Source organism: Calidris pugnax, unplaced genomic scaffold (genome assembly GCF_001431845.1).
Source record: "Calidris pugnax isolate Ruff unplaced genomic scaffold, ASM143184v1 scaffold179, whole genome shotgun sequence".
NCBI classification, from domain to species: domain Eukaryota; kingdom Metazoa; phylum Chordata; class Aves; order Charadriiformes; family Scolopacidae; genus Calidris; species Calidris pugnax.
This window is the reverse complement of record NW_015090948.1, coordinates 1,065,037-1,089,634: the sequence shown is the minus strand read 5'-3', so window position 1 is coordinate 1,089,634 and position 24,598 is coordinate 1,065,037. Positions and strand designations below refer to the sequence as shown.

The 24,598-nt window shown below is 37.0% G+C and overlaps 1 protein-coding gene across 1 annotated transcript in view; it reads left to right on the top strand.

Annotated features, from left to right (window-relative positions):
* SPAG16 (sperm associated antigen 16) overlaps window positions 1-24,598 on the top strand; it is a 390,713-nt gene that overhangs the window by 286,858 nt on the left and 79,257 nt on the right. Inside the window, 2 exon segments of the mRNA XM_014951951.1 lie at window positions 12,635-12,673; window positions 12,675-12,776. Of these exon segments, the coding sequence (XP_014807437.1) occupies window positions 12,635-12,673; window positions 12,675-12,776 (141 nt within the window).

The window sequence follows — 24,598 nt, the reverse complement described above, 5'->3', positions numbered from 1 at the left end:
TTTTTTTTTTTTTTTTTTTTTTTGGATGAACTAATGCCATTTATTGATTAGCATGTTGCCCCTCCACCACAAACATGAAACATCTCTTTAAAGCCTCTTTCAAAAAGGCCTCAATCTTCATATCCACTGTATGAAGTATTTTAACTCCTAATGGGAATAAAGAGATACCTGGTCTTTTTATAGTACTATTTAAATTATTATTTAGCTATCTCATGTTTATAATGTCATTGAAATTTTATGCTTGTCTATAAGATAAATAGTTTTTAAATGTACTGTATGCTTTGCTTACATAGAAATAATCTCATTATTCTTAAATGATTGTCTTGTGTTGCTACACTTTCTCATTATCTGAATTTTAGACCTGAAAACAGCCAAATTTAGTATTGGGAAGAGTAAACCAATCTAATCATATTGGTTGAAAAGGCATAATGATTATGGGTTTCACAAAACAGGTGTCAAGTTTAATCATTCTCTTTGCAACAAAAGTTTATTCAGTTATTTAAATTCAGTAATATTTTGATGTGATTGTTTTGACTCAGAAATTAAGAGGAAACTTACTGATCAGCTGTGTGGGTAATTAGATCCGGTGTTTACTTCAAAGAAAGAAAATAATTTCTATACGATAACCACTTTGATAGAGAAAGGGAGGAGGAATGTGCATTTGAAATATCTTTATGGAGTACTAATAAAATGGTATCCTTCTAAACCTATTAGTTCAGCTTCAGTGAAGCAATGAATGTGTTCTGTGAAAGTTTTGCAGAAATTTGCCTGCTCATCATGGAATTCTTGGGTTTCTTTTCCTACACCTGACCCTGATTTTTCGGTTTCTACTATTCCTGGTACAGCTGCCATCAGGAAGTCACCAGAAGCAATTCAGTTTTGCAAACCTTCAATTCATTTATTTAAGATGTGAGAAAAAAAGATGGTATTCGCTGTGGTGGCTTCACATTTTGAATAGTTTAGATTTTATTCTAGCTTCATCAGCATCCCAATCTGAGGATAAAGAGTAGGAATTGCGGAGCGCTGGCTGCCTCCTCTCTTGGGTTGGTTTCAGTTTGGCTGGTCTGATCCTGTGTTTCTGCTGAGCATGTTACTCTCATTCTGTTCAGAGTTGTTATACGTGTCAAAACATCGCTCTTAATAGAATCTCTTGTGTTATGTTTCTTTGTGTGCAATTATAATCTTGATGGCTTTAACATTCCTGGTTCATTATTTTCTTCTGTGCAATAAAGGCAATTGTTTTTTCCCTAGAGTCTGCTGCGAGGGTTCTAGTGGAGTAGCTAAGGAGATATCCATGTTTGTTATATTGTTAAAATGTGTGTTTCCTAAAGTGTAGCTGTTAAAATAACAAACATTAGAGTTGACTAGAGAATGGCAATTCAATTGAGGTAATGTCTAAGATATTTGAATTGGAAATAAGCCCCAAATATTTGGAGTGTTTACAAAAATTGAATTGCACTGACATGTTTCTTTTCAAGGTGGGAGGCTTAGGTTTTATATAAATATTGCTGTGATATTTTTAAAAATTATTTTAGAAATTTTTTTCTGCAGGATTAATTTTCTGCTAATATAATGCTAATGAGGGGAATGCGTCTGACGAATGCCGTGTGAAACCTCATCCTAGTCACAATGATCTATCTGTGATGATGAAAAATAGCATTCTGAATTAGATGGAGGAAAAACTTGATTATTGGTTTGTCATGTTTGAAGTCAGGACCTTCCCTTTCATACAGTAGAATCAGTGTCCTTCATTTATTTCATCTTGCCCAAAATGATCTAATGGGTAGGATTCAGTAGATGTTGGAATGATTAATGCTCGCTGGTTGGTGATGCATGACATTTAATTAGATATTTTAGCTCAAATAGACAAAATTCATCCTTGCAAGGATTTAAATATAGTTGTTTTTGTTCTGGATGCTACTTGATTCCATTGTATAACTGCAGTATTTCCTATTGTGTTTCTTTTGTATTTAATATGTGGGGTTTTTTAGTAAACCATGTGGAATTTATGCCCTAACCCTTGGGTAGTACATTTTGGGATCAATGCATGGAGATTTGGGATTTCCTGGCAGGAGTCTTGTTTCAAGGACTGGGCTTTATATTACTGCTTTCAATTGTGAATAACTTTTAAAGTCATTATTAGCCTGCAATAAGGTTTAGTGACTGAAATAAGGAAAACTTGTCTTGTGTACAAACTCCAGATATGAACTGTACAACTGTCATTGAGTTGTTGTATTTATGTATTTTTCCTCAAGCTGTATCATTAAGAATTTGGGTATCTTTGTGTACAGAACAGTTGCAGTGGTGCAAGAAGCAGGGGGAGTGGGCTTACTGTGAATGGGCACTGAAGGATGTGGATGTGGAACCATGTTCTTAGCTTGTTGTAACTGTGTTCCTTGGATTGGAGTAGTGTGTATAGAAAATGAATGGGAAACAGAAAGAAAGAAGGCCACAGTGTATGTGTCCACACTTTAGGTCAGCCTTGAGAGTTGTTGGGTTTGAGGTTTTGGGTTGGTTTTGTTTGTTTTTCCCTTTTGTTGAGCAATCAGGTGTTAGATTGCATGGCCTCACGAATGGAAATGAAAGGATGGAAGATATTACTTTTGGTATGGTGCTTTCTCTTACACCAATCCTGGATCCTGTTTGTGTTCAGCGTTTCTATTCCTCTTCCACTCTTGGACTTTAAATTATTATTGATCACTGTCTCCATTAACCAATTCCCTGCCTTTGGTTATGTTCATATCCCCAGGGCATGGATCAGTAAAGGTCATCAGTTGCCCAAAATACAAACACTTGGCTGGTGCACTGTCTGGTGTTTTCTTGGGCTTCACTGTCAAGATCATTACCCAGCCTGAGTTAAAAATTCTTCCAGGTGCCTGGGAAATGTTCAGATCCCAATGCAGAACTTTCTACAGGCTGTGAAATCTCTGTGCACTCACTGAACTCTCTCTGCATATGAATATGCAGCTTAAAAATGATGCTTTGTACAAACATGCAAATGGGATTAATGACTGTGGTTCATTACTGGCTGTTGATTGAGATTAGACATCACTGGACAACCATTTGGGGATGATAATGGATTTGAAATGACTGATCCACAACTTTGTGTTTCAGAGGAACTGTGTCACAGGATTATCATTGCTAATGTAGGTCATAAATCTGTTCTGTACATGGAATTCATGCATCTGAACTCCTTCCAAACCACATTTTTCTCTACTTCAACAGCCCTTCATTAAAATTTGAGGGTTTGGAATCCCTCCAAGGGAGGAAAAACAACACACGCCTGAATGGGATGGGTGTTCAGATTAAGTATCACGTATTATTAGCATGCTATTTAATGTATGTTATGGATATTGATTGGTGCTGTGCATGATTTTATGTGAGCCAAATACGTTAGTTTATGTTAAAAATATAATAGTGTATAGAGAGACTTTTAACTTAAATTGACAGTGTTTGAGGGACAACATTGGAATGGCACAGAATAGATACCATTTCTGGAAAATATGGAAGCTTTGCAATGTTTACTCATTATATTTAATTTCAGGCAAAATAATTATTCCTCATGAAGTTAATGGAGGAAGAATTAGTTGGTAATATCCTAAAGCAAGATCACATGACTGGACCCAGAAACAGCATTTACCTTCAGCATAAGCAGCCTTCCTAATTGCTGGAGACCTCGCTAGCTGGGCTCCTACAAGCTCCCTGCTTCAAATAGGGTGCCCAAACGCTCCTACCTCTTGGGAAATGTAGAATTTAGGTGTGAGTTGCTGGACATGCACTGGCAGAAAGCTTTTAGAAGAGACTTTTTATTTAATTTTTTTTTAAAAAAGATATTTTTTGTTGTTAAAAAGGTAATTATTCATTGGTCTTTTAAATCTTGCATACAGCACTTCATTGTCTAGTGTCTGCTATCCTGCTGGCATGCGTTTTGCTCTATCTAATCTCCAGGTATTGTAAGTAGTTTATCTTTTGTCTTTTCATTTTTATTCCATACCTGGCATGCTTCCAAAGCCTCCTAAAAGGCAATTTTGCATGTACTAAAAATTGCCTTCTACCAGGTGCCCAAATTATTTTAAAATCTCATTTAACCACTTTTAATTACCTGACATTGAAAGACAGCTGACTCATTTTTCAGACTTTAAAAAGACTAGCCTGTAGTGAATGGTAACGCTCAATATTTTTGCGGGGGTTCTAAGCCAATCTTAGCAAGCTAATGGATTGGAATGTTGCAGGCCTGACTGGTCTGTATAGATTATAACCTGAATTGGAGCAACCTGCTGCCTTGTGGACATTAAAAAAAAAATGATCATAGTCATCCAGAATACAGAACTATAGGCTGTGTTTAGAGCAGGCCAAAACCTTGAAATAAAGGAATAATTGTGCACTGGGACAGAGACAAGCTGGTAAGAGCAGTGGGAAAGGTGCCAAGTGAAACAGGATTTTTCTGTGTGTGTGTGGCTAGATACGCCAGCCTCTGTCAGCAGTACTCGGTTCAGAAAGGGAAGATGCTTTAAAATATGGAGGACTTGTTTGTAAATGATTTGAAATCATTGTGTGAAAGTTCATTTATACCATACTGGGGCTCTTTTTGGTAGTAGGAGCGTGTTATATTTGAATTATCCCAACCATACTGGGGCTCTTTTTGGTAGTAGGAGCATGTTATATTTGAATATATGAAATTGTCACTTTTGAAGTGTAATGTAGTCTCAAGGAAGCTTTAATAAAGAAGATGAGCTTCATTAAAAGAAACGATTACTACTTTTGTGATGCCTAGTCCTAGTGTCTGTCTTATCTAGAATGGGTGACAAGTGGTACTATGCCAAAAGATGGCTTTATGTTTTTTCCCTTGATGTCGTAGCCAGCTGTCAGCCAGGTGGAATGGCAGGGGGGAACAGTTATTCTGTCTTGGGTCAATACATAAGCATGAAATACGATGAAAAGACCTAGCCATTAGGTAATGTAGAATGAAAAACTACCTCGAGTTTTGCGCTTGGCGTACTATGCATTGATGGTTTTCTGAAGATTTCCAGCTGCTGGCCTTGTGTCACAGATTTTTGCAGGACGGTTGCATTTTTCTTCTGAGACAAAAAGCCATGTACCTAATGTAATGTTCACCATCTGCTGGTTACTGCCGTGCTTCCTGGCTTTGAAACTTCTTCATTGGTTTACAGAATGTCAGTTTGTGATTGATTTTGAATTTTTGAAATTTAATTCTTTTTTTTTCCCCTCAGCTTTGATGATAAATGAGGAAAAGGAAAAGTATTTTTGTATTTCTACTGCTGGGTATTCTGGCATTCACCTTCTGGGTAAATGACATTTTGTGTCTATGAATAAAACAGGAGTAAAATTGGGCTTAAGATTATTCTGAAGGGTGAAACATATTACAATTACTACATAAGATGTTAGACACATAGTCCATGAGGATAATGAAAGTAACATGCAAAATGAACCGTAGATATCAAAAAAAACCTAGGGGTTTTAATAAGAAGTGTCACTGTAAATAATTAATGTGACTCAGAGTTCCAGTAACAAAAGAAGTGAACTGTATCTCAAGTCTGTTTCAAGGTTAGAAAAATCTATTAGAAACAAAATCTTTGCGGCTGAGTGTTTTGCTTAAATACAGACTAAAAACACAAGGATGGTGGCACATGCCAGATTCTTCTGGACCATCGTCCTGTCCCTGGCAGCGAGAACCAGGGGTTGCCTAAGAATGTATAAGAACAGGAAAGGCTGTTGCGAGGTTTTGTCTTAGTACCCTCCTGGACTCTACTGCTTATTTCAAAGGTTCTTGAGCTGGTTGCAGTTTCCACGTAACCCTTGATGTATTCCTCTTCCAGGTCTTTATCCCATCTTCCTTTGTACCTACAAAGAGTTGGATCCACATTGTCCTTTAGCAAGGAACTGTGCAAGTCTCCTGCCTGGTGTGGAAAAATCATCTGTTGTCTTTGAAATATTTTTAATGGGAACTTTTAAAATAAAATGTTGACCCCAGTCTTCTTTAAATTGAGCCTGGTTTTCACCTTCCCTAGTGAGAAGAAAGTAAGGGGCTATGACAAAAACACACCATGGCAAAGTACAACAATAAAGAAGAGTTTGATGACTGCACAGCTGAACTGATGTTTGGTGTTTTCAATCCCTTACGTTGTTTTTACTATCAAATGGGAAAGAGTGTTTAAATACAGCTCTCATAACCAAAGATGGGGCCTCGTTGGTAGGTATTTACTTTCTTAAGTGTAACTGTCTGGGTCACTGTTTTTAACCTTGTTTCCAAGGACAATGGACAATGAAGCTTACAAGGATGTACTGTTCCTCCTCCCCCCTTTCCTATGCTGCTTCTGCATATGCTCCTTACTAGAGAGCATGGGAGAGGGTGTAACTTTTAACCTGCAGGCTAATTCTGACAAAAGTTGCAAGATGGAAATCTAACGGATCAATCTGTTCCTGATACATCTATTTAATCAATGGCTAAGATGATGGGGCGAAGAGGCAAAAGATAATTCCATAGGCATATGGGCTTAGTTTGTGCTGTTTTTCATGGAATAAATCAGGTTTTCTAGACACTTCCTCCTGCAAAAGACTGTCCAAAAGTCTTTATCTTTCCTCTTTGGCCTAGCATAAAATGTCAGCAAAATTAATCTTTAACAGTATTTGCAGTTCTTCCCTTGGGCTTTGCCATGCTTAGGTTCTACCTGTGCTGGTATTGCAAATAGTATAGTACCTTTCAGAATTTTGCTTGAGAATACTTGCATGAATAGAGGTAAACAAGAGACATATTTTTTTCCAATTAAGCAATTGGAATATTGATTGTAAAGTGTTTTTTCAATTGCTACGGTAAGAGACTGTTAACCTTTAATGCTTTAGACTGTATGTTTAAAATCTGTTGTTGAGTTGCTGATGCTTGTGTTGAATGGTAAAGTTCTAGTCAGATGCTACCTGTTGCTGCAGCTCTTTTAGGACACAGAACTTCAATGCAAGTTGTGTTTGTTTTAACGTGTTGCTTTGAGAACCATGATTTGACAGCGCTGTCTGTAAGGCTTTTGATTTAAGATTTATTTGTCTCAGGAAAGGAGCTGTCTCTTAGTTTGTCTGCAGAACGCCAGGCATGTCCCCAGCACTACATAAATAACACATACAAATGCTAGTAGCACAGGTGTTGCTACGTTCACTTAATGCCACGTAGAATACATTAACAAAATTGTTGACTGATTCCCAGGACTGTCCCTGGTAACTGCTAAAAATAATATTTCTTTGTATAACTCTTACGATATGGCCGACAGAGAAGTCTGCCTTATTATTATGTACCAAATAAACTGTAGAGCAAGATGTTCTCTCTCTCTCCACCACTATTGAGAATAAAGCTGACCAAGGATGCTCAGTGGTTACAAAGAGGTATTGCTCCAGTCAGTGATGTGAGAGATTGAAGGAGGGATGTCCTAGGCAGCTAGGTCTAATGATACAGATGGCTTTATCATTTATTTTGGCTGATGCAAAATGACAATCCTTGTAAATTTTGAAGGATGGGAACTGCAGTCCTGCTTGACAGCTGCTGTTGTAAAGCAGAGTAGTTTGCTAGCTCTGCATTCCACATCATCTTCAGAGGTAACCTGAGGAATCCCCCCGGAGCAGCTCAGGGTTCAGATCTAAGTCCATCATCCAGAAACACTTGAACAAGGTGCAATATTTGAAGCTGCTTTGACTGTTGATCTTAGGTTTGCTATATTCACAGGGCAACACTATCAGTGTAGCTGTTGCCTCTGTGTGACTGGTAATCCAGAAAGGTAATCAGTCACCTGGAATGTTGTAGCATAACTTTGTGCCAAAGGCTCATGTTGTCGTTGAATATGAGGCTTAATTATTGATATGTCTACAACTCAGTAAGTATTAATGGAGAGGCATCTTGTAGTGAGAACAGCGAAGCTGGAAGGAGGAGGAATATATAATGAAAGGAAATGTGCGTGTTTAGAATATGAGGGAGGAAAGATTTGTTAAGGCTTGAGAAGGTAATGCTCCATCTGCTATTGTGGAATGCAGAATTAATATTTCCAAAGTTTTTTGTCCGCTGTAATTGTTTCTGGGAGGGCAGGTTTATAGCTTCAATTAGGAATACCTGAAGTCAGTTGAAGGGTAGAACTGTATGTGTATTTAGTATTAAGATAAAAGATCTACCCATAGAGACAACACAGGGGCTATATGTTCCATAGACCTTCCATTGCCTAAAACTTTTACAAGTTTTCTCTACTCAAATAACTTTTTTCTAAACTATACAGGCATATGTCACCCTTATAGTGCTTTGATCTGCTAGAAAGCCTGAACAGAAAACCTCTAAAACAGACCAAGCAAGGCCACACAAACCCAACTGACTGGGTCCATGTAACGCCGTACATGAATGTTCTGTCACTTTCTTTAAAAGAAAGTACTGACACCAAACTTCTAGAAGTTGGCAAAGCTATTTGCATATATGTGAACGTGTTTCAAGTGACAGAAAAAGATGGGAATTACATTGTTCTTGTCTCCTAACACATTGTCTGGTTCTTTGATTTGTTTGGTAAATAAGAACTAAAGTGGTTTATTATCTGAATTAAAGATATACACAATGCGCAGTTACTTGTAGCTTAAATTCAGTTGGAGATTTTGTGTATAGCTGCTGATAATTAAAACTGAGCATCTAATGTCATATTTCCATGTTTTTTATATAAAAATCAGGGTGCATTTTATTGGAAAATTAGTCAGAGGACTGTGTTGGGAATCACAGACTGTTAAACTGATAGCCTAAATCATGAAAAACATTGGCTTTTCATGATATCCTCCCCCCCAGTTAATCTTATATGTATAGGGCAGTAAAAAAAATGTTCCAGCTGTGGGTAACAAAACATTACCTCAGAATTTGGGGTGTTTCTTCTATCTCCCAGGACTAAAAAATGCTGCAAATCAGAAAAAGTATGTCACTAGTGGTCAGCTATTAAGTAGATAGGATTTTTTTCTAAGAGCAGCATTTTGCTTTGGATGCCTGACTTGGCTTGACGTAGCGCTTTTGCTTTGTAACGTGTGTCTGCTTTGAATACTAGGGTGCAGCGAAGATTTCACGACTGAAAAGTGCAGCCCCCAGTGCTAAAACAACTGTGACAGCTGTCATTCCTCTAAGCAGCACTTTGTGCTGCCCAGAAATCCTGATCTGAAGTCGATACATGCACGCTTGCAGATCCTCAACTAATACAAATCCTCTTTCTTCAGTGAAGTAATGCTTTCATGCACGCTTGCAGATCCTCAACTAATACAAATCCTCTTCCTTCAGTGAAGTAATGCATTTTTTTATGCCCAGGGAAAATTAGGGAGCTTGTGTTGCAGGGGACTGGGTGCTGGGCCCCTTTATTCCTGAATATTTTTACCCCAGACTGTCATTCTGTCCCACAAAACTTTTGCAAGCTACGCTTTTGTTTTCAATCTTGGTTTTTTTTCTCCTTTGATCTGTAAGGAGGACTAAACCTCATTTGTAGTTCTTTCCCCTGCCTCAGATTGCCAAATTGAATCCATTTCAACTGCCTTCCCGCTCATATCTGTTTTCTGAAAGATTTTCATCACTGCCTGGATGGTGTATTCTTAAAATTCAGCCCAAGGAACCAGTTACTCGTGTAGCATTTTGGGGATCATATATTAAAAAATAGGCAAGCAATAAATCTCTTTTTGTGATTCACAACAGTGGCAGCACATACTACCCTCTGAATCAATTATAGATTTCATCGGTCCCACTTTATACCTGCTTCTGAATTTGTTTTAAAATAGCTCTTATTTCATAAATGTGTAAGGGGTATGATAATTTGTCATTTTGCTAATTTTATCTGTCTTCAGAAGTGAGATCCACCTTGAGTTATTAAAAGTACAAGTGTTTCATTAATAAAAGCACATTTATTCCTAGCAGCCTGGCAAAATTAGGGTCTCCTCCAAACCCTTCCTTAGGCTTCAAGCCTTTATATGGTGTATGTGAAAAAAGCTTCAGAATTATTACTGTGCAATGTTAAAAGTTTTTGAGAGATTAATCTCTCAAAGTTTTGTCTTGGGCATGGGGGTGTAACCGCCGTAATGAGGATTATAATGATATTTTCACAAAAAATAGCAATCTAAACCGTAAGTGTTAAAAATAGTCAAAAGTTTAGGTAGGTGATATTTCATAATGGCAAGTTCCCCCCTTAAGATCTATCAGGTAAATGATGCACATATTTCAAGCTGTCTTAGGAGGTGCTTTTACAGAACAATCTGGTGGATATCTGTTGGAAAAGGAGAAAAGGAAGAATATAAAAACAAGTTGCACACACCTCCCGCCCCTGCCCTTTTTTTATTTTCTTTTTTTACAGTGCAGCGATGAACTAAATATCTCTGAGTATATTCTTAGGATGAAGTTTCACAGTAGTGCTTGGTATCAACCCTTGAGCTGTTTTCAGTTCCCACAGTTTTATATCCAGAGATTTGGAAGAAGAGTTTTTACTGCCTGTGATAGCGTATTTTCCATTATTCAAATAGAAACACAGTTTATTGCTTCCTAAAGGCAAGATCTTCATGTTGATGTTGGTGAGAGCACCAGAAATTGGTCTGAAAACCCAAGGTTGAAAACTTTTTGTCCTGTATTTTTGTGTATTATCCCCAAACATTTTTCCTTTGCTTTTTTTAGTTAACAAAATAGAAAACTTCTTATTCCTGGAAAGGCTGCGTTAACTTTTTTCAGTATTTTGAAAGAGTTTGGGATGAAGGGGCTGTAAGATCAGTTGATTTATCTTTTATACTGGGAAAGCTCATAGAAATGATATTAAGCAGCAAAAATACAGGATACCTGGATACATTAGTTATAGTGAAACATTGGTAGGTGTCAGCATGGCTTTGGAAGTTACATCTCAGAAATGTGTTAGAGGTCTTTGAAGGGTGTGCTGAGCATTTGGTGAAGAAAGATCAGTAAATTTGGTGTACTTGGATTTTCAGTAAATTCTTCTTAAGGTCGTTTGACAAAAACTCTCAAGCAAAACTGCCTGGAATAAAATGGAATTTTATCTTTAATTTATTATCTTCTGAATTTAAAAACTGGTGAAATGACAGGAATTCAGAACAAAGAAATTATTACTTAAGTCCCATAGGGATCTGTGCTGGGTCCTTAGTTATTAAGATGATCTTGGAAACTGGGAATGAGAATGAGGTGCATGAGTTTGATCAAATGAATTAGTTGGGGCGGTAAAAACAAAGGTTGTATGTGAAGAATTACAGTAAAAATTCCTGTTGCAACGGTTGACAGTGAAGTGGAAGATGAAAATTGGTGCAAATGAGAAAAAATGGTTTTAATTATGCATAGATAATAATGGGTATAAACTAATCACTAGTGTTAGGGAGAGAAATCTTGGAGCCAGTGTGGTCAGTTTTCTGAAAATGTCCATGCAGTAGTGCTAAAAATGCCAATCAAATGAAAAGAAGACAGAACAAACCAGAGAAACACTACTGTGCTGTTGGTAAATGTGATCAAAGAGCTGGAATGATGCCCGTGTGAGGAATGAGACTCAATAGAGTAGGAGTGTTCAGCTTTGTGGGTAAAATGATATAACAGGGAACCTGTAGCGTCACAGTTGGTTTACAGAAGGTAAATGTATAGTCAGTGTTTGCTTTTAATCACTGCATTAGAATTAGAAGCATCGGATGAAATGAAGGAAGGTATTTAACACCCCAAAATAGTTTTTCACACCATACATATTAAATTTTGGAATTCATTGACACAGGAGATTGTGGGTGCCAAAGGTTTGAGTATGTTCAAAAATTAATTATTCATAGAAAAAAGTCTCCATGGATGCTTGTTAAGTACAAAGCTTCTGTCTCAAAGAAAACCTAAGCCACAGGCTAGGTCTGGGAGAGTTTAATAGGAGAATCACTCTACATACTATTTCTTCTTATTTTCTTTTTATTAAGAAAACCCTACTGCATAACACGATACTGAACCAGGTAGACTTTTATTCTGAAGCCGTATGTCCTTACTTAAATGAAACAGAACTATATTGGTTTATATCTGAAGATTTGGCCACAAAGCCTGAGTTAACTTTGCATTTTTCATTTATTTAACATATCGATGACCCCAAGAGATGGTGAATGTGTCAGAGTGTTTATACTGAGTCAGAAGAGACAAAACTGTGATGCTTAAATCATAATGTCTATGTAGAAAATGGCATGGATTTGGGAAATAAGAAAATATTCTTCCCTGAAGCTGTTTTATTCTATTTTGAAAGCAGTTCTCTGGGCTTAATTTATTTTACTGATAAACTCATAAATAAACTACAGAAAGTAAGAATGTAATTTTTGGAACCCATATTTACTTTCCCATGGTAGATAGCTACTTGCTACCTCCTTTTCTTTTGTTAATGTATTTAATACATGACCACTTCATCTATGATGTGTCGGAACACTGTGTAAAGTAAAAATATGAATGTTTTCAAACATAATTTTTTGTTCATATGCATTTGTAATGTTATTTGTAATAAATTTGCAATGTAAAATCAACAGTTGCTACTTAACCTGTCTCTCTAAACGTAGTTATTTTGCTCTGTAGTTTGAATAATCTACACCTGTATCCTTGCTACAAAGTACTTACTAATTTTATTCCTCCTAACAGTGAAACCCAACTGGTCACTTCAAGTGGGGATACACCGGTGTGGACATGGCCATGCTGCATGGATCTGCTCATGGCATTCAGGTGGTGATTTCGTGGCTTCTGCTTCCAAGGATGGCACAAGTAAAATATGGGATCTTAACAGGTATGGAGTTACTGCAGATTCTGTATTAGCTGATTGGTAGCTTTACTTAAGAACTACTGGTTTGTGTTCTAGCCCAGTGAGAGAGAGATGCCTAGCATCAATTTGTGGACTTCACTTTAATAACATAGATAAATTAAAAGGAAGTGGTGCAAAAACCAGACTTTAATGTGAATTACTGGATAAAGGCTTTACCAAATAGGGAGCTGGGAAAGACTTAATTTAAGATAGTGCCGAAAAAAAAGTATTTGCTTTTATTTACTGTTACTCTGTGGGCTTATTGGTTTGCTTTTTTAAAATGTTGTAGCTTTGTGGAACTTCAACATGTAATCTGAATAAGTAACTGAACAAAAATTTAAGTAAGTTTTGTAAATAGTGTTTCTAGCTCATAGGTATACCGCACACTTTAATTTGAGGTTGGACAAGTGGAAATTTATTTTATTCATTATATATGCTTTGGCAAGGTGACTCCTGATGAATAAATCAAGGTATACCACTTCATTTTCTGTATTATCCATGCAAATGCATTTTTATGATGATGCTTCTAGAATATTAGTATATTCCCACTTACCGATTAGTTATTAGTTCCTCAACTTTCTTCAGTTCTGTTTGAGCTGACATAGTTTGATTAATTTATACCTTAAAGGAATGGAATGGATTTATATTTTTTTTCCCCAAACTATTCCTTCTAGACTCCCGAATAACTTCGGAATAGTGTTACTGACACCACTGTACTGTACTAGGTCTGATTTTTGACAACTGAATACCATCAATCCACAGACAAGTCTCCAGTCTCATTTGTGTTTTGCTAGTTCTTTATTATCCAGTCCTAATGGATTTTTCTATTTCCTCACAGTCCTCTTCTTCCTTTGCATTTGAATGAGGTGGAATATGCTTTCAAGCTTGTTGGCCACTGCAGGGAAATAAGTTTCACTGAAAAAGCAAAGGAGACTTTCTTCTTTCCTTCTTTTTTTGCCTAGATGGCTCCCTGGCTGCTGCAGGGACCTATTTGTGAGCAAGCTTGGTCAGGTGGGAGCGTGGAGGGGTTTTGTTGTAAAAGTGAAGTACTTCCCTGATAGGCAGGTATGAGTTCAGATTTTTTCAAAATTTTGTAGTTCGGCCATATGTTTTAGAGCTAATTATAACTCTGTCAGTATCAGATTTTCAGTCTTGCTTTCAAATCGTGAATCGAGGAAGCATTATATAAAAGCATTGTTTTCCAAGTGGGATAAGTAATGTATCCTTTAATGAAATATTCAGAATTATTTTGGCTAAGCTGAGAGCAGCTGCTTAAAAGCTTGAAACAAATATTCAACTTTTATAAAATCATAGACAAAGCAGTTTAAGTTTGGCGAAGTTCAAGACAACCGCGAAGTGTGGTTTGTAACAGAAGTTGTCAGCCAGTTCTGATAACAGATTATGCTTCCACCATTACTATCAGTAGTAAGAATTAGTGGTCCGTGTTTTGTTTAGAAATGAAAACATCTGAAATATATTACATTGTTGCCTCTTTTCCTAATCCTATTGTAGGACTTTAACACTTCGATCATCCTTTACGATGTTTTGTTTAGAAATGAAAACATCTGAAATCTATTACATTGTTGCCTCTTTTCCTAACCTATTGTAGGACTTTAACACTTTGATCATCCTTTACGGCATAATCATGACCTTTAAGAAATAGTACTAAAAATAGCTTAAATTTTAAGTCAGAAAGGTTTTGAATTTGCATAGACAAACGTTTTGTTTAGACACTTGAAAATATCGTCTCCACCGAGGAGGCTTTTGTAGTCAGAGGAATCAAAGCAAATCTTCATCGCCAACCCGTGCCTCCCACTCACACTCATTACCAACTCCCATTTCTACCTTCAGTCTATCTGATGTGCGCTTTGCATTTGAAAATAAGAGAGTAAGCAGCCCAGCCATGATGTGAAAGGCTAGTTATCAGCATATAATTATTGAAACAGTAAGTCGTTCAAAAATCTCAGTGGCTAAAGGGAGCAGGAGGTGGCACAAAAATGTGGTGCAGTGTGTTTAAAATAGGAGTATTCAGAGTTTTTAAAAAAACTTCATTGAGGACCTCGCTGGTAGACTTCCAGTCTGTTCCCCAAAAAAAGCCTATCTGTTCGTTTACATTAGCTATGTGTCCAAAAGACAATTGAGTTTTGTTTAGGTGTTTGTTTTTTTTAAGATGTGCTGTAGAAGTGTATGTGGTGTGTGAACTTTAGTGTTAAATGAGTATGTTTTTTTTTTTTAAGATGTGCTGTAGAAGTGTCTGTGGTGTGTGAACTTTAATGTTAAATGAGTGCAGTGGAAAAAATTAGATGCTCTTGAAGAGTTTCTTTAAAAAGGGTTTGATTACAAGACATGGCTCTTTCAAGCTTAAGACATCCTGCCTAATGACCTAATTCTGCAGAAGAGTCAGCTGTAATTGATCCTTACGCCCACGTTGACTAATTCAAGTGCAAAAGCAACCCGTACAGAATGTATGGCGAGATGTGGAAGTAAGAGAAAGCTATTGAAAGATTAATCAGTCTGGTAGTTTCCAGTTGGGATTGTTGATTTGGTGATGCGTATATACAGAAATGCTATGCAAAATAACCTTCAGTGTATTTTGGCTTGGCATTGCTAATTACCAAGCTAATTGGCTGAGTTTGGCAACACTAATTCTATATGTTTCCTGGAGTGTCAGCTGTAAATTTGTTATGTACCTGGAGTTCTCTGATATGAATGAAGCCAAGCTGTACTAGGTACTATATAAATATGTAACCTCCTTCAGACTCGTTACAGTCTGGGTGTGTGCATCAAAATGGGAACAGGGAGCAAGCTTTTCACAAGGGTATTAGGTGCTTGGAAAGTTTTTTTTTCTTCCTGTCCTCAAAGAATATTTGCTTATCACAGAATCACATGGGGTTGGAAGGGACCTCTGGAGATCATCCAGTCCAACCCCCTGCCAAAGCAGGGCCACCCAGAGCAGGTCCCACAGGAACGTGTCCAGGTGGGGTTGGAATGTCTCCAGAGAAGGAGACTCCACCACCTCCCTGGGCAGCCTCTGCCAGGGCTCTGCCACCCTCACAGGAAAGAAGTTCCTCCTCATGTTGAGGTAGAACTTCTTCTATTCAAGTTTGTGCCCATTTCCTCTTGTCCTAACACTTACCTAGTGCTACTCTTCAGAATTTTCCTTCTCCAGGTGTCTGCCAGTTGACACAAGCTCTGAACAGGGGACACAGCTCAAGCTAACATACTATACTGATAGGGTAATAGTCAGTGATCACAGTTGTTCTGCTTAGTCTAGGGATTTAATCTTTCCACTAATAAGGAATTAACATTTTCTAATTGAGGGCTGTCTTTCTTCCTTATTATTACCTATTTGGGTGGATGCCTGTTTTCAAATTGGAAAGCAGCATGTTGGGGCTGGGGGGGGTAGAAAGCAAGATGAGTATCAAAGGCATCACTGCCATCTTCCTAAAAGTGCTAGGTTGTAAATAAATGCTAGGAATAGAAAAACATTCACTTCTGTAATGAGTGGCAGTCACCTTTTTATTTTCGGACTTCCAAAAGCTGCTTTTATACATTAGAAACACACCTTTTTTTATCTAGAAACACAACTTTTGAAATAGCTACAACAGAGTTCTCAGTGGTTGAAAACTTGGTATCAAGGAAGTGGGGAGGCTGTTTGCTGTCTTTAGCACCAAAACCCAAGGGGCAACTTTCACAATCATGAAATCCATTCGTGGAGTCCAAAGAATTCAGTGTGCAACATCTCTTACATAGAAGAAGGTTGCCAACAGTTTTAATAAATTATGTAGTTCTTTGCAAATGATAAGAAAATTCAGGCTGCTAATTGTTGGAGTTCTGTTTTATTAGTAGGTGAAACTACTGCTGAATTCTTACTATTTTTTTTCCCCCACTGGATGGTATTCACAAGCATTTTTCTTTCGCGTGTGTTGGAAGTTTCTGTCATATATCTAGCCACAAATATTATTCCTACCAGGAGTATAATGTGAGGTAGCTTTGTAGTTAACAATGTTCTTCTCCTTGACAACTTCTGTGCCTTCTATTTAAAGATAGGATCCGAGTTTGAAAAAAAAAACAGAAAACAAACAAAAATCCAAGCACTTTCATATTCCCTGAAGGCACAAACACGTGCTGAGGTGCAACCATGATCCAACTTACTGAAGGATTTGAGGGAGTCTGAGTTCTGATGTTGGAACTTCTTGATGCTTTCTTCTGGGAGAACTGGCTGTTTTTAAAGGAAGCTAAAAAGAAAATGGCATAACACCAGGGACGGGGGAGACAGTGTACCTGCCATGGTTAGAAAAATAATTAAAAAAAAAAAATCAAACCCAACAAAACACAGACATATCTGCTATCTTCAAGGTTGCCCCATATTCTTAATGATTACAGGAAGGAACTTGAACCCGAAGTGGGGGAAGAAGAGGCTTAAAATTTGTGAACAGGTTTTTATTCAGCAGCATAGCTCAGATTGAAAATATACAGCCAGCCATGTTAATAGCTCAGCAAACAGTTCCAGGATTGTTTTCTCAGACCGTAAATTCGGGACTGTCAAAGTCATTTTGGCAGGATTAATTTCAATTATCCAACTGTAAATATCATCAGAGATTTACAGCCTGATCTCTGATATGCAAATCAAACTGAACATCCTATATCTCATGTAAACATAGCAGTTATTTAGTTTTGCAAACATATGTTGTAGGCTGTATGTTAAATGCAAACATTGTTATTTATGCTTTAAGCTTTAGACATATTTTGCACCAAAGTCACAACATAATTTTTTTTTCTCTAGTTTATCCATTATATAGTCATTGGACCAGTTCTCCATTTTTCTCTGGTTTCTTTCTGTAGTGAAAAATATTGGTGGAAGTAAGCCACAGAGAAATGCAATTCTGTATTGTCCTGCAGAGGACCTCAGGGTGAATAAATGTTTGCAGATTGGAGCCACGGCTACTTTCTGTTTGCTGTTTTTTAATCCATCACTTATTTGCTTTCCTTCTCATTTAACACCGTAACTTTTGTCTAGTTCCCTGAAATTTCTCCAATAACACAAATTTTCTTGTAAAATTTTGAAAAAAAAGAAAAATCCTCATTCATTACTAGTATCCTTTGGTGCTTTTTTTTTCAGGTGCAAATTGAAAAAGTAACTAATCTATCATGATAACTGCTTATAATCCTGTACAACCACTAATGTAGTATCTTGTTACTAAGGTGTTAATATATTATTACTTATTTCTAAATATACACAATAATAATTGGCGACACCTTTTTCTTTTCTAGAACAAGTCTGGGAATTTTCACTTCTTTACCTGGTGTCAGATGTATATGACATAAATGAATTCACACTTTATTTAAATACTTCCTTCTTTTGTTCTTAAGCCTACATTAAGATTCTCAGTTTCTGTTACAACTTCTCTCAACTGCTGATTACAGTTTTGTTTATTCTCACAAGATCTGATTTCATTTGGGGAAATTTAGGGTTGGTATACATTTTAAAGAGATTAAGCAGGGATGGGTTTTGTTTAATTAGAAGCCCCTGCTCAACTGTAGCTTTCCTTGGAATGATACCCTGCAATGATGATACTGCATGTTTTTTATTATTAACATACCTTGACAGTGTGCAGGGCAAGACACGAGTTGATTTTAAACTGCTGTGATAGTTTTGGTTGGTTTGGGTGGGTTTTTTTGCTTTAGTCTCAATAAATAATTTAGTTAATGATGCCCGAGTCACCAAGTTGGCTAGTCAAACTAATTGCTTTATACCATCAAAGCAATGGGCAAAGGCACAGAGTTTAGCCCAACTTCTCCTGGCATCTTTCACATTCATACTCTGTTTCTTTTTCTTCCTTTTCTCTTAGGCAGTGGACAGCTTTTAAATGAAACATTTACTCTCAGATTTGTAGTCATTTTTCACCACACTAAATGTATCCCTATCGGGAGTCTAGAAAATCTCCTTTGAAGAAACTCATAAAGATGGTCTAGTTCCTCCAATATGGAGCCACACTTTCACATTTTGAATCAGAATGAGGGAGTTTAACCAGCACTTGTCAAAATACCCCTTTTCAGATGATACTTATCTGATGTGCTTTTCAGTGGGACAGAAGCCACGAGCTCTTCTCGCCAGATACCATGTTTAATTGATTCCAGTAAAAGTGAAGCTAATCTATTTTCAGAAAAGACAAATGTCCTCCAGGAAATTAGAAGGCAAGTAGAAGAACTCAGAGGAAATGTGGAAGGACCATCTTTGGGTAGTTTGTAACGTCGGTCCTGACAGCACATCGGAAAATGCTTGCCATTTTGATAAAGGGGAATTCCCTTTGGAATCCTCTGAGGAGCACTGGAGAGACAACCTCCTATTAATCCCTCAAATCGAAATGAGGCCTATGCCCAAGTCTCCAAATTTATAATTATGCTCGAGTTCCATAATACATTTTTCAGGACCAAAGAAAGTCTAAAATCTAGTTGTTATAATTCCCAGAAAGCCAATTGTAAAAATCAATTTGAAGATGTGAATTACCAGGGAAAAATGGTATCCAAAGCATAGCTGTTCAGTTAAGGGGAGAATATGGCTTAATCTTCATAATACTGGCAGAGATGAATCTTGAAGTGCAAAACTTAATCAAGAAGCATAGCTGAACTCTGTATTGTAAACTTACTTAAATCATGTTACAAAGTTAGTACAAGACAATAGGCATTAATAATGAGAATGCTTAATCTGGTCACATATTTGCAAGTCCAAAAAAACCATATGAGTTTTACCTAATTCTCATGGAATGCCTAAACTGGGCAAGTGATAAAATTATTTACATTTGGTGAAAATAAGCAAAGAGGTGAAGTGCTTTACTCAGGGCCTTATAGTGAGTTATTACTGAAGCCATCATTAAGAACTTAACTTTCCATTCCTTGGTAACATTAAAAAGAAAGTCAAAATGAATTGTCTGCAAATTTTCCTACAGGGTGAGAAGAAAGAAAATCAGAATTGGATTTTCCGTAGTAGTACAGATTCATGAGAAAAATATGTTTATATGTTTTTTATTTCTTTGCCACTGAAAAGATGCAGTGATAAAGCAATGTTGTACTTGTTTGCAATTGCATATCAATGTTCAAAGCACACATATACTTAATTAAAAGTGTATGCTGTTAGCAATATTGCAATGACTGCCAGCCTTCACACTTCGTGACATAAACTAATCACCATTTGGGACCCAGTAGACACACGTGCCTCTGTGGAATTACACTGTTGAGCATGACAGGAATTGTGTAGCTTGCACTGAAACGGTTGTATTTGTGGTTGTTGGCTACAGGTCTAGATAAATCAGTGATCTCTGTGGTTTTTACTGGAACTGTCTGTAGCAATTTAGCTTGTACATAAGAAGTATATTTGAATTTCTTAGTAGGTAAGATGACAATATTTTTTTAAATACCAAAAAATATTTTTGGTTAATTTTTTTTTTTACAGTGTTAAAAAGACAGAAATTTAAGAGCTGGTCTTGAAATGTACTGTTTTTGATTAAGGGAGGGGGGAAAAAAGTCATCTTAGTACTATATTTTTTTTAAAACTAGGATGTAGTGAATGGTGCTGCTTTCTAAATTGCCTGAGTTCTCATCTCTGCAAATATTGTTAGTAGGCTGATCTATCTGAACTCTACAATCAGTTATTTAAATAAGATTTCCATCTTCTTTATGGAAGATGGAGAGAAAGTTGCACTTGCTTTGCATAAAAGGATGTATCCTTTTGTTATCTAAACAGTTTCCTTGCTTCTATTAGTTCAGCATCCAGTATCACTTGGAAAAACCTATTAGATGTGGTTGGGGTTTCTTTATGTTCCAGTGGTCCTTTGCCAGTCCAGGGATGCACAAATTTCCTAGATGATGTATAGCTGGCTGAGAGATTCCTGTTGGACAGCAGAATGCTTTATTTGTTTGAACTGTTAAGGTAACGTGATCTTCTGCAAGCTGGACACCTTTCTACTTGTCAAAATGCCTCCTAGATGCCCTGACAGCTAGTTCAAGAGCAGGATGAATTATGAAAGTAATACGTGTGCTTCCTTCCATCAAATCCTAACCAAACCACCTGGCAGGTCCAGGAAACTTGGTCTGCTTTGACTGTGTATACTATAGCAGGCTCAGTTGTTTTGTTTTCTGTCTTTGACAATCTGCAAGTTGAATTCCTTGTCTTACTTGCAAGTGTGCAGATACTAGAACTAGGGCTTCTGCAAAATGTTGTTCAGATCTTGACAGGGTGTTTCCACTGTCCTACATTCGGTATTCAAATGCAAAGAATCGGTACTGCAGACATTCAGCACATTTGAAGTCATAGTGTAGGATTTCAGTATGTATCCAGGCTCATTATCCAGTTGTTTTCTCTATCCTTCATGTTACAGTCACTCATTATTGGCTGTATTTTCTTTACCTAACCTGTTTTCCTGGAAATATTGTCTTAAGAGTATCTCAGACAAAACATAAATGAATTGTACCGATGGAGAGTCGTTCATACAGCACTGAAAGCTGTCAGATATTATTACAGAATTCAGTGAAGACAACAGTTCATTAAAATGATGTATTTCAATCATCACAACCATATTCTGTCAGTACCGGTTAGTGCAAATATTACATGTATGGTCTGTGATACATGTTCAAGTGGAGTACTGCTACCTAAAATCAGTGTGCAGCAATACAAGTTATTGTAGATTGTTTCCCTGCTTGTAGGTCCAGTGAATTAACAAGAACAGGAATATGGCTGTCTGTTCACAAGCAGCAGTACTTTGATAGCCATATGTATCCCCCAAGGATGTGGTTGAGGCACCATCCCTGGAGGTATTTAAAAGATGAGTTGACATAGTGACATGGTTTAGTGATGTTTTTTTATCAGTTAGATTGATGGTTGGACTACATGATCTTAAAGGTCCCTTCCAACCTAGACAATTCCATGAATCTTTATCCACCTGAATGTTAAACTGTTTTTCGCTGCTGATGTCTTCTGGTTTGAAATTAGATGAATTGGTCATTCGATTTAAAAACGAAAATCTGCTGTAATGGATACCTTTATACATATAAATTCCTATTGTTTGAATTCTTGTCCTCTGGCTCCTGGCAGTCTTCGGAGATGTGTATGTGTTGATGCTTTTTGGGTTTGTTTTTCAGTTTGTTTTTTTTAAAGAGTTCAGACTTTAGACAAAATCTTGTTTTGCCAGATCACTTTCTTTCCTAAACGCTGGAACTCTCGTTGTCTACCACATGTAAGGTCCCTTCCAACCTAGACAATTCCATGAATCTTTATCCACCTGAATGTTAAACTGTTTTTCGCTGCTGATGTCTTCTGGTTTGAAATTAGATGAATTGGTCATTCGATTTAAAAACGAAAATCTGCTGTAATGGATACCTTTATACATATAAATTCCTATTGTTTGAATTCTTGTCCTCTGGCTCCTGGCAGTCTTCGGAGATGTGTATGTGTTGATGCTTTTTGGGTTTGTTTTTCAGTTTGTTTTTTTTAAAGAGTTCAGACTTTAGACAAAATCACCTTAGGGACCTATTTGTGAGCAAGCAAACGCTGGAACTCTCGTTGTCTACCACATGTGTCCTGTTAAAGCAAACTACATTCATCTTTGATTAGCCTCAGGTGAAATATGAACATAATCACATCCTAATCCTTAAACAATGACTTTTTACATACAAAACTAGTCTCCTGGGTCTTTTACTGAAATTGGAAGACATTGAATTGTGTTTATGCCTTCTTAAAATGTGACTGAATATTGTTTTCAGCCCAACAGTGGTTTCTTTTATCAGTAACAGTTTTTAAAAACGTGTGGTTCATTGGTGTCCTAAATCTTAAATTTCCCTTAGTAGGACCACATACATATAATACAATTTATTTGGTGCCCTGTGCAGATTTTTCTTTGAGCTAGATCTCAGAATCTTCAGAATAGACTTTGGAAGCTATAGAGCTTATATCCACATGATGGAAGTGGTTGAGTCTTTGAACTGTTTACATAGCCAGTCTAATGCTTCTCATGAAAATAAGGGGGAGGATTTGCCATAAGACCAGGATGAAGAAAATAATAATGTTGGCAATTTTTCTTCTGCACTTCCGATATTGAGGAGGATTTCTGGTGTGAATTGAGACAAAACATGGCAGAAAAAAATCTCGTTCTAGACTGGCCAATATCTTTCCCAGCAAGGAAACAGTTCACCATCTGAAAGAAATTTTTTATGCATCTATTTACTGAACTCAGAGCCTGCAAAGGCTCACGAATCTGTGGGAAACCTATTAAATATGTATTGGAATTATCCCATCGATGCAAAACCAATGAGTTTCTTTATATTTTAGTATCTCTTTCAAACACATTTCTGTCACCAAAACAAAAATTCTAGATAATAGAGTCTTAATATCAAGACTGTGGTAAAATGTCAACAAAAATTGTGAATTATTTAATACAGAGCAGATAGTTCTGGACCATTTCTGTTGCATAAAGGGCATGCCAGTTAGCTGCACAGTGTGAACATAGTTAAAGTTATACTTGTGTTTCTCCTCTGAAGGCCTAAGAAAAAAATAAAAATATTATATGTGATCTTCTGCAGTTATGTTCTGCCAATTAAAAAGCCTTTTTCATAGTGGTTTTTTTCATAGTAATATAGATCAGAGCTAACTGTGCTTGGAAGGGTAAGATGAAAATAAGGGCTTGAGGATGCAGTGTGTGATACTAGGTGTGAAGTTAGGAGCTAGCACTGTGGGGTTTTGAAAACCAAATTTGAAGTGTGTCAGCCTTTTTAAGTAATCCTTTTCAGGTTATCAGTCATGGCTTGACAATACTTGGATTACATATCCAACACCTACAACAGTAGTGTAAACTAAGCTTTGGTTTATGCAACTAAAGATTTTAGTAATGACTTGCTGGAGGTATATTTATCAACAAGATAAGATGATGTCACAACTTCTAGAATTACAATGCCAGTATTAAAATCTTGGCAAGTACTGACTTGTTGGCTATCAAATATACCAGTTGGGGGTTTCAGACAAGAAGTTGAGATCCTGATTATTGAGCTTCTCTTCAATATTCTATTAGGTGTACTAATATGAGAAACTCCTTTATTTTCCTATGCGTGTAAAGTGAACAGGTTTTTGCGTTTGCAAGTTTGGGAAGAAAATGTGGATAAGATTATCCCACCACAACAGGTAGATATCCTACTTCCTCCTACTCTGAAATGTCTAGTCCTCAGAGAAGTTGCTATATTTTCCAGTCCTGTGGTGTCGAGCAATGAAAACTTGCAGAGTTAGGAATGGATTAGATGTCCCAAAATGTTCTGGTTTTCTATCAGACTTAGGTCAGATTCTTTTCAAAAGGACAACTTATCAAATTTATTTTGGTCAAATCTGTCTATATTGAAAGTGGTTGGATGGTTTTTTTCCATTCATGCTTAAGAGTGAGTAATTAGCTGATGAAATTTAAGTCTTTTAAATTAGAGAATTGAGGAGGGGGATATATGGTCAGATCAATAACAGGAGGAAAGCCTGTTCTGTTTTGTGCATGTGTTTCAAGTTAACCCTTTTCTCCAGCTGTTGACAGAGGGAAATAACATCTCTCTTCCACCTCTGTGTGGGGGCAGTGTATAATATAAAAATGGACTTTTAAGAAGATAGCAGCAGATCAGAGTGGTGGGAGGCAGCCTTGGGGGTTTTTGTGTTGTTTTCCTGCTGAAAACACACACCCAGTCCCATAATTTGCTACAATGATCTGAACAAAAATTCTAGCACCTGTAGCTTAAATCAGTAGGCCAGGCTTTTTATTCCTGACTCCAGTATCTGCTCATTA